This window comes from Gordionus sp. m RMFG-2023, chromosome 3 (assembly GCF_954871325.1).
Source record: "Gordionus sp. m RMFG-2023 chromosome 3, tfGorSpeb1-WG-v2, whole genome shotgun sequence".
In the NCBI taxonomy this organism is placed as follows: domain Eukaryota; kingdom Metazoa; phylum Nematomorpha; class Gordioida; order Chordodea; family Parachordodidae; genus Gordionus; species Gordionus sp. m RMFG-2023.
Window position 1 is genome coordinate 9,097,150 of NC_088777.1, and position 14,538 is coordinate 9,111,687.

The 14,538-nt window shown below is 27.7% G+C and overlaps 1 protein-coding gene across 1 annotated transcript in view; it reads left to right on the forward strand.

The window, feature by feature from the left end:
- LOC135927426 (rabphilin-1-like) overlaps positions 1-14,538 on the forward strand; it is a 90,876-nt gene that overhangs the window by 14,320 nt on the left and 62,018 nt on the right. The window contains exons 2-5 of the mRNA XM_065463404.1: positions 4,045-4,506; positions 4,851-4,958; positions 6,427-6,900; positions 7,254-7,632. Of these exons, the coding sequence (XP_065319476.1) occupies positions 4,045-4,506; positions 4,851-4,958; positions 6,427-6,900; positions 7,254-7,632 (1,423 nt within the window). The remainder of the gene's footprint in view (positions 1-4,044; positions 4,507-4,850; positions 4,959-6,426; positions 6,901-7,253; positions 7,633-14,538) is intronic.

Here is a 14,538-nt window from a genome sequence, read left to right on the forward strand (position 1 = left end):
GTAAAGGTTTATTTATAGTAAAGTTGAAATAAAGTGTAATGTCATTTTTTTTATAAAATTTGCTTTAAAAACTAGCCTCAGCTTAAATTCTCATACAATATAAGTAGAATATAATTTTTTTTATTGAAAATACTAATAGTAGTTTAAAATATTGACTAGAAAATAATTAAATTAACAAGTTTTTTTTAACTTCTTATCAAATACAAGATTTTTAATTATTTAGTTTGTCTTTGGAACCAAATCTCTGTGTATATTTAACAGAGCTGACCCATTTAGCCAAGATTCAACTTCGTAAATATGTTTTCAACCTTCTCAAGTTGGAAAAAGTCCTTTCATTCGTACATGTTGTAATAGGCAAACATGCAAGAATATAAAACAACTTCGAAATATTAGGAAATTGAGCCAAGGTTTCTTTACACCGATTGAGCGCATCAATAGCATGCTCAGGTAAAATAGCTAAACGTATAAATATTTATACCACAATTCGAATTCACTAATTAAATTTATTTCAGTATCAATCTCATAGGAATAAAATTTTTCTAAATATTTAATTTTACCAATAGTGGCATTAGAAAATGAAGAAGGATCTTTGGGTAATAAAACTTGAAGATTGCTAAAGACTTGTTTTTTATCTAAAACCCGTACTTTTATTTGCTATAAAAAAGTATCTAAGAATGGGATGAAAATGGATATTTTATAATATTCTTCAGTTGAGCCAATATTTATTTTCATCTCAATAATGGCCTAGGTGCTAGACGAGGTTTAATTAGTATTATATCATAAAATTTAGCCTTCGATTCAACGTCTAGATAAATATTATGAAAATATTTATCTACATTCATTCTTATTGTATCTACCTGTTCATGTATATTTTCCGCCAAATCAATAACTTGAACCAAATCTAAATTTGGTTTTTGTAAATTTCTACAAAGTAGTGAGCTAAAAATAATTTATTGATGCAACTAGCAGCAATGATAAACTCTGATTGATCAATTGAATTCAATAATGATATCGCTGCTAACGACACATTACTTTTTTTCATGCTCAGCCTTATTTATAAATTATCGTTTGATTTCGATCTCTTTGACTAAATATTTTTACATTTTATTAATATTTTTGAATAATATGTTGGAAAATTGATATTCAAATATTTGTAAAATTTTGATTGGTGGGGGGGGGGGTCTGGGGGGTGGGGGTAAAATTTTTATTAGCTTAAAATGATATTTATGAAAATAGTCAAATTTGCGATGGGGGGGGAATTTCCCCCTTTCCCCCCATTGGTTACGCGCCTGATCTAAGGATATAATTTAAAGCTCTTTTAATTCCATAAAATGGAGAAGAGAAAATTAAAAATTTGAAATGTATAAATTGATAAGGCAAAATTTTTATCTCTGGCAATGATCTCAAAAAAATTTTAAGGAAACTGTGAAATCGAAAATAACTTAACTAATAAATTGATTGTCCTAATGAAATCATCCACATCATTTAGGGCTATGATAAAGCTTTTTTAATCCCATAAAATTAACTAGAGAAAATTGCAGTAAAATTTAATTCTGACATTGTGATTTCAAAAAGTTAATAAAGGTTTATAATTGAAAACATTCTTTATATAAATAAATTCTTACATATGTCATAATAAATATATTTATCTTTAATATGGGTAATTAATTTGTAAGTAGAATGAGGATAATGTTTTTTTATGATTAAAATTGTGATCATTTTAAACATTATAAGAATTAAGAACTCTATAGGGTAAATTTCCCCTACAGTTCATTGATAGTAATCTTAGTTTTTTAAAAATATATTTTGATTTCAATTTAATATTAATATATTGTTTTAATAAATAAATTAGTTAATTCAAAACAATTTTTTATACAATTAAAATAACAATTTATTATTAATATAATTGTTTTTAGTACTTGGGCTTCTATATTTTTCGTTCTGTTAATATGCTTGTTTATGCGGCCTACCAATAATTAATTCAATAAACCAAAATGAACTAACTATCTATTACATATCGGTTTATACTTCAGATTTAAATGTTTCCAAAAGATTGGCTCTTTTTTATAGATATAACCGGATTTCTTTATTGGTAGCAAAACTGATTTATTATAAATGATAAATATTAATCATGCACTAGGTATTAATGCAAACCCCATATCATATGTATCAATTTTCTTTTTGGTATGATTCTAATTTTAGGAATTTATTCTTATTTTGTCAATAACCCCCCCCCCCCACCCCCATTCCCCTTAAATAATATAGACTAAACGGATTAATATACTAATTATTAAGCACTACTCATTGGAATAAGCTTTAGAAATTAGTTCTTCCAAATGTTTTATTGACTCTAATCTTACAGCTTGACGATTATGTTAGTTTTTGAGGGTGGCAAAGCTCAATTGAATTAAATTAAATTATGTATCAACTCGAACCAGACATTTAATGTTTTTATATTTTTAAATTCTTGTATGATGTCCATTTTAGTTTTTTTTCTTTTATTTAGCCAATAACTTTTCCCCTTAAACTATCTATCTAAAAAGATGGAAATACCATAATATACTAACTAATCCTTTTATGTTTAAGTTTCAGAATAAGTGCCTTCTCGATTTATATTTATCTTATAACTTGTTTATTTTTTTTTCGCTTGGCGAAATTGATAATAATTAACTATTAACCAGATTTAGTGCCTTTATATTTTTGGTTCTGGCATAATGTTAATATACAATTTTTTGTTATTTTGCTATAACATTATTCTTCACTAACAAAAGTATGGAAGAGATGTAATATTTAGGCATCGGTTAAGATTCCAGAGAGATAAAATAAAGGCTTAGGTTGGTTTAGGTCAAATTTTATAAAGTTTCAGATACTGTTCAGTAATTAATATTATTTTTTATACAGGGTTCCAATATATCTCTATATAAATAATTTTAATCTTATTTTATCATCGATATAATGGAATGAGAAGAACAAAAACAGAGTTTAAAAATAACTCAAAATTTTATTGTCAATTTTTATCTGTATATAAAGGCATGATTATATATACATCTTTGTCCATTATCCTATGTGGTGATAGAATAATTTCTACCTTAAAAATGCTCTTGACCGGAACCTTTATAACTGAGAGAGACATGGGTAATGTTGCTGATAGATATAGTTATGGTAGCTCCAATTTTCATATCGATGTTTTTATTAATCCAATCAAAAACTGTTGAAAAAATTTATAAATTTATAAATGACGCCTATTAATATTACTTGTTTTTTCTAAATAAAAAATTTTAAATATCCGGCCCTACCTATTTCACAATGTATTTTTGAAAATCCTTGGTAATATTGTTAAACGGCTTGAATTTTAAAAAAAACGGCTAATCCATATTTTAGTCAAAAAAATATTACGCGATGTTCAAACCTATCTGTCTTCTATGAGCAAAATTTCAAAGTGTGGGTAATACTTTTTGGTTAAAATATTGGGTTGACCGTTTTTTAAATATCGAGCTGTTTAACCAACTCCCCAATCCTTGGCATTAACTTTTGTTAATCTTATAGATAAAAATTTAAACACATTGACTGAAAAGCTCATTTATGATTTAAAGATATATAAGTTTTACAAATAAATTATCCGTAAATTTTATACGTTGATGTTTTTGGGCCTTCCTAGCGTCAACATTGCATTTCATTAGTGCTCCACTGTCGTTTATATATAATAGAGGAATAATTAAACTCTCCGATAATGCAAAAATGGCAATAATTAATCTACAGAACTTATATAAAATCATAGATGTCAGGTGGAATTATAAGTATTAGTGGATAATCTCTATTTTAAAAATTTTCTATCAATTTTTAATATTCAAATATTTATAATTTCCCCATTCTCTTTTTATCTTTATTATCATTAAAATCGATTTATTTGTTACTCTTTAAACTTTAAATACAAATCACCTTTCGTTTTTAAATATAATTCATTCAAATGTATAATTTAGTTTTATTAAAATATAAATAAATAAATACAAAATAATATAATTAAACACGATATATTTCAAATAGACTACAAAACTTCAAACCTAGTTTCCACCGAAAAGATGAAAAGAATTAAGGACTCCCTTCCTTTGTCTAATCATCCTCAACCAATTAACAATTTTTCATTGCACAAGGGTTTGATAGCGACTTACTCTTCTTTATCTATTATGATTTGTGTACTCATAGTGGCGACCGTTATTATGTATTTCACTCGTCGAACAGCTAATGGGGAAAATAATTTCTGTACCGGTTTTAACATCCTTGGGACGAATGGTAACAAAGGTAAAGCCAAGAATAATAATATCAATAATAAAGAAAGCCAGCGAGATTGGATTTCAAGTGGAATAGAGTGGTTTAGAAAAAACACCAGTTCAAAGAGAACGCCATCCCCCGAGGGAGAAAAGGAAGGTAATACGATTGTGCCGGGAAAGCATTTTACCAGATATGGTTCGACATCTTCTCATTGCGGGAGCCCTTTGATGAGTAAAAGTAAGCGCTAAATATTGTTTTTAGCAAGCAAATTTTGTTAATGAATGGGTATAATATATAATGTGAGATATAAATAAAGTTGCTATTATTATAGAATTTTAGATCTAATTAGTTTTAAAAAAATACGGTATCAAGGAGAAACGAAATAAGTTGAATATTTATAAATAAGATAAAAATTATTTATATTTTAATTAAATATTTTGCATGATATGATGTAAAGAATCTTAATAATGCCAAAATCTTTTCAGACCTTCTAATAAATAAAGTTCTATCTAAGAAAAGATGTATTAAATTTGTATTTGCAAAATATTTTCTTTCAACAATATAGTATTTGTATATTATAGAAGGACGAGGCTCCTTGAGAAGATCTATTGTGGGTGACGTTTACGATTTAAAGACTAAAAAGGAGGAATCGAATAAGGATAAAATTGCTGGGAAGAAAATACTAGAAAGTTTCAAAAATTTATAATATTTGCAGTATATTTGGGATATTGTTAAATTAAATAAACCCTAGTGTTATATGATAAGCTTCTGAGAAAAAAATTACCCCACTCATTATTTTTAAAATAATAAGAATATTTTTATAAAAAAAATAATATGTAACTCCTTTGTTGTGACTGGGGTTTCAATATTTTTTATCTTGCCGAAATAAATTATATGATATCGAAATTGGGTTTTTTGGTTCTGGCAGCACTAGAACTTATAGTTTAGTCATGGTAAGATCTTTTAAAATGTTTAGCATAAATATAAATGCCAATAATTAAATTTGACTAAGCTTAATGTTTTTCCCATCTTACCTAGCCTTGGAATAAGTGGTGTAGCCAGGGTATTTCCATGGTGGGGGGGGGGGGTTGAATTTCTTATTCTAAAATATAGGATTGTTTTATTTTATTAGTGTCTGACTTTCATTATAGGAAGTATATAAAGGAAAAAATTAATAGCAACAAGATTTTCACCGACCTTGTTATAAAGGGACTGAATTTTACCAATGTTAAGAGCTTAATTGTATAATAATTTAATCCGTTTGATAGACAGTATAAAGAAAAAAGAAAATTTTTAAAATAGGTATCGTGCTAAAATGGAAATTATAAATAAAACTATATCTAGAGGGTGTTACATTTAGTGCCTGACTAGTACATATTATTCCTCAATCAAATATGAGAACCACAAAAAATGAGTTAAACAAAACGAAAATTATGATGATACGCTTTAAGCGGAAAGTCACAAGCTTTTGAAAATATTAATTCTAAAATTTATACCTAAACATTAAGTAAGGCTTTATTTGTATATTTTATGCTTTATTCTGTTTATTAGTTGGGTTAAAGAGGAAAATAATTTTTGGTAAAAAATAAATAATTGTCGAAACTAGCATTACGCCAGAACCGCTAATAAAGAGTTTGAACTATATAAGTTTGCGTTAATATTTGGCGAAAAAATAACTATAACGTCACGTCTTAAGCGTAAAGTTAGCCAAACATCTGGAAGTATTATATCTGAAATTTATGTTAAAAATTAATGCATACTTCATACTTCTTTAGTGCTACACTACAACCTGTTTGGTAGATAGTTTAAAGAAAAACATTTTTTTCAGAATATCTCTAAGCTTAACATTATGCTACAAGGAAAATTATAATATTCTTACTAATTTATAAATAATTTTTTTAGCTAAAACAAACACCAGTTATAAGCGAAATAAATATTCATTCGAATATCTTAATAATAACCTGGTATGATTTTAAAATATATTATCGGGGATATTGTTTTACCATTTATCTTTTTAATTTATAAGAAAGGATTATTCATTCTATAGTTTTTTTATAAAAAACTCTTCTTTTAAGATCTAACAATTCTTTAAATAATATTCGTTTCTCATCATATATAAATATATATATATATACAAATATATATTATATATATAAGAACCCAGGAATACTCTAAGAAAATTCACCAGATCATTTACGCTGGTAGAAGCGTCCCCATCTTCCCATCATACAAACGGTAGTATTCCTCTTGGAATATCTAATGATCATTATGCCTCTAAAAAAAGATCTCCCATATTAGACTCCTCGACATCGTCACAACCAATTACCAGCCCACCAATTAATGATACATTTAAAACGATATCACTTCACAAGCCGAAGAATACAGAAAAAAAAGAAACGTCTTCGGGATACATGAAACCAGCGATTAATATTATAGGCGGAATGTTGCTTAACATAGGATACGGCATAGGAGGGGGTGGTTCTTATTTGCACAGTTTTTTCCCGGCTTATTCCAAGGATGTCAGCGAAAATATGGAAAAAGAAAATTTTATGAAGTTAGAAGCAGGAGATTATAATCCGAAATTCAAAGAGAAATATCATCATCCCATCACCAAGAGTCATGAATGCCAAAGTTTTTATTTATTTGTTTATAAATAATGATAAAATTATATTTATTTTTCTTAAAAAGATTTAGATAAGTTTTTTTTAGTTGGCATATCTAACTTTAAAATAACTAAAATGATAAATATATGTGAGAAAGAAATATGAATAAGTAACTATAATGTTCTTTTAATCAAAGATTTTATTTTTTCTTGAAATATAGGAAATTTTTGAAATGGTTAAAGGCAACTTTTTCATCTTAAAATTGACTGATAAAAATAAGGTTTTAAATTAAAAAATATGTTTTTTTAAAAAATATATTCTTGTACACAATTATAATATTTACCCCTTTTTTAAAAATATTTTTCGATTAATTAATCACAGATTCTGACATCAAGAAAGGTGGTACAGCGATGTTAAACAAGACTCCTATTTCTACGAATTACTATCCAGACGATATTAAGAAAAGAAGCCTATCACTAACAAATGATCACAATATATATAAGTCTGGTAGAACTATCCCCCTTAAACTCTCCCCTAAAAAGAAAACTATTTACAGCGGCGTATTATCTCAGCACCAATTAGATGATTACGACGAAAACAATGACATCGATAAAGATGTTAAGGAAAACGAGTTAAAAAGGCACTCATCTCTTTTAGGCGCCAAACATTTCCTCCCTAAACAACTCTATCAACATATAATGACTATTCATAATCCTTTCAAAGGCATGAGCGATTCCATTCTAGTTAAAGCCGACAAAAAGTAAGGAGAGTTGTAGCAATATACTTCTTTTTTTTTAAAAATGGTAAACAAGAGTATAATATTAAGTTTATGCAATTTAAAATAAATAATTTATTCAATTCGATCCAGCCCTTAATAAAATATATAAAAAATAATACTCCCTACCGCATTTTGGAGTCGTTAGTAGCGTTCTAATAAAACTATGCTAAATTTTTTAATTCTCAAGAGAAAAGATCCGCCCGAAAGCGATCAATTTTTAACAGTCAGGGCCCTTTTGAGGGGGAAGGGTCTAAAAAATTACCCCAGTAAAATGTTAGGGTTACATGAGGAATCAACATATAAAGCTAGTATCCCTGTTAAACGGATTTAGCCAATTTTTAAATAGGCCGAAATCAGGATTTTGGTCAAATATTATTATATACCTAGAAATTTGTCAACAAATCTTTCTACCATTTGTTGGAAAGATCTTCAAACTTAGATAATATAACTCTTAAACAAAATCTCGAGTTAGCAGTTTATAAAAATTGACTAAGTCGAGCCATTTAACAACACTAATTGAAATCTAGTGATATGGTATGCGGGAAATAATTTCTCGGAAAAAAAAATCCCCAATAATAAATCTTAGAAAATAATTCTCCGGAATTTATTTTCTCAAAATTTTTAAATATATTATTTGAGGATTTTTATAAAAAACAGGGATTTATAGTAATTCTTAAGATATAACAAGGCAAAGATGTTACAAACAATTTTTAGATAAGTAATCCCCCCCCCCCTGTTGAATAAATTTTTTGGGGTAATGAATTCCATTCAGTTGTATTTTGACGGGTACGTTATTGTCTATTTGACATCAATAAATTGGAACATCTCGAATCTTGTAGGGTTGTATGTAACATCTTTCCTACTTATTAATTTTTTGCTGAGAACTGTTAGCGTGATTATTTTTTTATCTACATATGACATTGCGAATTTCATAAACTAATCATCAATATTTGTGTAATTTTGGTCAAATTTCCTTTTTTTTATTTGACAACTTGGGAAATTTAATTTCAAAATTAAAAAATATTTCCAAACATAAACTATAGTAGGCCATAATATTTTGCTTAAAAAACAGTAGTACAGGATCACAAGTTTTTAGTTCATATTCTATTCTAATTCTGGTTAAAAATATTTGACGTTCCGTTCCACATGTTTGGAACGCGTTCCCAAAAAAGAATATCTAATATTATTACCATATTAATCAGTATACAATTTTTATTCATGAATCATTACAATATAACTCAATTAATATATCTAATCTAAGATCTATTAAGACATAACCTCAAAGATTATCTTTTATATTTCCACAATAATGTTAGTGGCATGACTATAACCTAAGATCTAGTGGCGTTAATATAAATGAGTGTCAAAAAAAATCTGACAAAATTATCCACTGAAATTTAAAACTTTTAATATTATTTTTTTTTCTCTTTAGCTTTCACCTTTCTGGTGGTATGCTCCTTCAATATCTCTCTCCAATTTACGTTATTCATACTAACTCTTTTATCTAATTTATAATTCTTCATATTGGCTTTAACTTTATGGCCCCATTGAAGTTTTGGCCTTCCTCTTTTACGTTTACCCATCACTCCCAAACTCTCAACCTTATTTCCTATGTAGTTCATAGGCCTACTCATTGTATACCTATCATCTAAGTCTTTACCATTATCTTAGTCTTAATGGGCACTACCTTTAAACTTCCTAGTATTCTTGTATTGCGCACCTTATCCTTTCTTGTTACCCCAGCAATCATCCTCAGCATTCTCATCTCCATAGTTTGTAGACTTCTCTCGTCTGATTCTTTGGTTGGCCATGTTCCGAACTATATAGAATAGTTGGTTGTACTATGGAACTGTAAATTTTTTCCTTCAATTTGTGTGGGATTCTTTTGTCAAAGAGCACTCCAGATAAAAATCTCCACTTTAACCACCCTTGATTAATTTAACTCTTTACCTCTTTCTCTATTACCGTTTGTTTGTATCGTGGCGCCCAAATATTTGCAGCTTTCAACCGATATTTGCCATTCATTTATATCAATGCTCTCTGTTTCATCTTCTACTATCACCATATACTCCATCTTTTCTCTATTTACTTTTAATCCGTGCTTTTCTATGATATTTATCCAGCTCACTAATCTTTCATTACATCCTTGGATTCGGCAAGTATCACAATATCATCAGCAAATATCATATTCCACGGGAATGCTTGTGTTATAGACTCTGCTAATACATCTATTACTGTTATGAAAAGAAGTGAGCTGAGTGCCGACCCTTGATGAACTCCCTCGGCTGTTGTGAAATCTGTTGAAACCAGTTGTGCTACGGACCATTGTTGTATGGCCCATATATATATCCTGTATTATTCTTATATATTTTTCGGGAACCATTTTGTGGCCTAGCGCCACCAGATAAATTTTCTTGGGATTCTATCGAAGGCCTTTTCTAGATCGAGAAAGTCCATGTGTAGCTTTTTGTTCTTTTCACTATATTTTCCACTCATTGGCCTAATTGCGTGGATGGCATTAGTTGTTGATCTTCCAGGCATTAAGCCAAACTGAGTCTCTCCTATTTCTATTATCTCTCTTTTCTATTTTTTTTGTAGAGTAAGACAGTGTAACATTAGTTTTATGCTTCTATAATTTTGACAATTGTGTGGATCCCCTTTATTCTTGAAGATAGGAATTAGATAGCTCTGCCTCCATTTTTGAGGGATATCTTCATTTCCCAGTATTTTATTGTACAGATTTGTGAGGAGATGTATTCCATCCTCTCCTAGTGCTTTAAGGCTTTCTATTGGAATATCATCTGAACCCCTAGCTTTGTTGTTTTTCATATGCTTGAGACAAGTGATTATTTCTTATTCTGTTATTGGTTGTATAAGGTTTTTACATGGGTAGTGTTCGTCTAAATGTAGTATGTGGGGATTAAAGTTGAGAAGCTCCTGAAAATATTTTTTTTCATCTATTCATTATTTCTTTTTCCTTTATTATTAATTTCCCATCTTTATTTTTGATTATTTTCGAAGCTCCGTTTATATCCCTAGAATTATTTTCTCGCTGTTTGGCTAATCTGTATATTTTTTTGCCCTTCTTTGGTATGTAATTCTTCATGCATGTCATCGTATGCCATAGCTTTGGCTCTAGCCACCGCCTTTAGCTATTCTCTTGGAATTTTTATAATTTGTCTTGTCATCTGGGTTTTTAGATTTGTACCATATTTTATATAGGGCTTATTTCTCCTTTATAGTGGTTTGAACCACCATGATGCCTTTTGTAGCTGTCTGCGCATTTAAGTCATTATCTTCATTAGTCTATCAGAGATTCTGTTGACTTCTACTACTGAGGAGGTTAGATCTTGACTAAGGATTATGCCGACACCATTCCTATTGCTAACAATTTCATTATAGTACAATTTATAATCATCTCCAATCATTAAAGTCTTCTGACCTTTCCATTTCGTCTCTTGTATGCACGTTATGTCAACTTTTCTCTTGTTCAACATTGATGCCAATTCTCTCATCTTACCTTTAAGTGTACCAATATTCAAACTTGCTAATATTTTCTTCTTTGATTTGACCTTTATTTTACTTTTCGCAGGATGGATGTCTACACCCTGCGCGTCGCTTGGAGGAAACGCCCTAGCTTTCATATTCGTTTCATTTGTGTCCTTCATTTTTTTTATTGGACAAGTATCCTTAGCACCCGGCTTCCAAGCCTATCGGGGATCGGGGTATCATCTCTAAGCTCCGAAATTCATCTTACCATATGTCTTTACACATCATTCATCGAAGAAGAACCCGAAAATTTTTACGTTCCCTACCAGGATCGAACCTGGGAACCTTTCCAAGCCTACATCATAACCCACTATTATTAATTTAATAAAGAGTTATGATTTGTTTGTTTAATAAAATGAAGTTCTTATAAACTTAAAGTTTACGATTTATAAATTAAGTTTTTATCACATCTTTCCTCTGTACAAAACTTTATTTTGAAATATCAATCAAAATAAGATTTGTGTCTGTTTTGATTTGGTAAACTCTAGCGTCATTGGGTTTTTTTCTCTCAATGTGTTATTTTTTCCAATTTAAATTCAATTTATGAGCGATTTATTGAATTTTAGAAATTTGATTTTACTGAAAATAAATTAATGTATTTCAGCATGTTTAGATTACCACCCTAAGAATTTTACTATTTTGCCATTAACTTTTGAATCATTTATAATTTATATATAAATGTGGAAAAAACGAATATATATTATATTAGTTTAAAAGAGTAAATTTTTTACAAAAATACTCTCAATGCTTTCATTAAAATGTAATACGTATTATTTAATTTAATAAACGCTTGACAAAATTACTTCTTGTAAAATTAAAAATTATTTTTTTTATAAAATTAATTATAAGGAAACTGATCACAGACTTCCTTATATATTTTCTTAACAAGATGCTTCAATATTTTTCTAATAGCGTATTATTTGATACTGCTATGGTTAATGTACTTCTTAATAATTTATCAGATGATGTGTACGCAAAAGTCAGATGTTTATGTTCTAATCTTGAATTTAATGATTTTAATTCTTTAATATAATTATATTTTTTTAAAAAAAATAAAATTATAAAATATAAATCAAATATGCAAGTTGGCGCTTATTGCTTTTAAATACCTTATTTAAATATATTAAATAATTATAATAAAATTTTTTATAATTCTAATATACAATTAAATAAAGTAATAACTATATACAAAAGTTAATCTTATGAAATACAGTAACATCTAATTTCGATTTTTATTTGATTCTGATATATCTCTAAAAGTATTATAATAAATTCTTTATACAAGTTCATATCATTCGTTAGAATCATATTTATATAAATAGTTCGAAAACAACAAAAGCATTTATTCATTATATTTAAATAGAGTTAAGCATTAAATTTTTACCACTTGCAATTTATTTTAAAAAATCCATTTTCGAAAACTATCAATTAAAACAGTAATTTGCTTCTGTAAAATTTTTTTATGGAAAATAAATGGAGTGGTAGTTTATTTTTAAGTAATTTTAATATAATTTGTAAAAAAATATATAAATCGAAAAATAGTTTTTAATTTTTTTAAATAATAATACGCCAACTTCCTAATTGATATTATAAATTATATTTTAATTATTTTAAATGTTATTACATTAAAAGATTTATGCTATTAATTAATAGATTGGAAATAAATTATTAATTTATATTACTTTATTTTTGGATATATCAAGAAATTTAATTTTTATAACTTATTTATTCATTAGAAAATAAATCTACTATATAGTATAAATATAAAATTTTTACCTAACCATTTGAATATCCCCCCCCCCCCTTCAGGCCAGCTTCAATCCATTAAAACTAAGTGTAAATACTATGGTTTGAGTAAAAATAATTTAAAGCTTCTTTTACTTGATAATACCAATATTATTTGTTAAATATTACTGATCACTTATACCTAATATTTAATATTAAAAAAAATTCCCAGGCAAAGTACAAAGCCATAATAATTTTGAAAAATTCTTCCAAGCCCAATGAAAGATCTTAATAATTTTGGTAGTTGAGAACTGAAATAAAATATTTAAATAATCATAATGAATTTAAAAAATACAATCAAAATCAGATTTTCATGGGCCTTGGTTTTTTTGATCAAGCCGAGCCCAGGCCTGCAAAAAAATTTGTTTTAGGACAAAAAATGCCATAGTTTATAAAAATATTTTCCAAGCCCAGTTTTAAAAATTTTCCCCAATCCCAGCCCAACCCATAATAATTTTATAGAAAATTTTTCTCAAGCCTGGCCAACCCATAGTACTTTTCAAAATTTTTTCCCAAACCTGGAGATAGGCAAATCTCCAAAATTTTTTATTCTATTTTAACCCAGTTCACTTCTACTTCAGATCAAGGCCAACCTATTAAGACTAAGAGTGTATACTATTTTTTGTATAAAAATAATTAGCATTACACCTATGCCTAATATTGAAAAAATTCCCAAGCCAGGTCCACGCACTTAGAAAAATTTTCTCAAACCCGCCAAAGACCTTAATAATTTTGGTAATTGATAACTGAAATAAAATATATAAAAAGTCACAATGCATTTAAAAATACAATCAGAATATGAAAGTTGCATAGTTGGTTTTTGATCAGGCCTGGCCATATCTTCAAAAGAAATTTTCAGGCTAATTTCTAGCCCATATTTAAAATTAAAATATTTTCAGGAATCTAAGACTTTATAAATTTTGAAAAATGTTTCCAAAGCTACGTCCAAGTCCATATTAATTGTGAAAATATTTTCCAAGCCTGGAAAACCCAGAATAATTTATTTTTTTCTTGGATCCAGAAAAATAGGTCTGATGTAAGGGGTTTATAAGAATTAAATCATTTTATATCAATTGGAAAAATTTTTCAAAATTATCATCAAATGAAAAGGATATCTGTTTCACCTATTATTCTACTGGTTAGCTCCTGGTATTTATATGAAATTCATGAATACATATTACATATTAAACATGCTGAAAATATATTAATCCTAATTTAAATTTTTAAAAAACCACCACACTTAGTTACAAAATATAAAATTAAATTTAAGATATTGTTATTAAATTACAATAGAAAAAATAAAAAGATATTCTAAGTTAACAAATAATAGGAGGTTAACTTAAATCATAGTCAAATTATATATAAATAAAACAAAAAGGTTATACATTTAATCAAAAATATTATAAAAAGTTAAGAATAACATACATTCTACAATTATGAAGTTATGAAAAATATAAACTATGGAATGCATGTAGACGGGCTAAATTTTCAGAAAAGATAAGAGAGATGCAAATATTAACTTATGCATAAAAATTATCTAATTAAAAGATATAT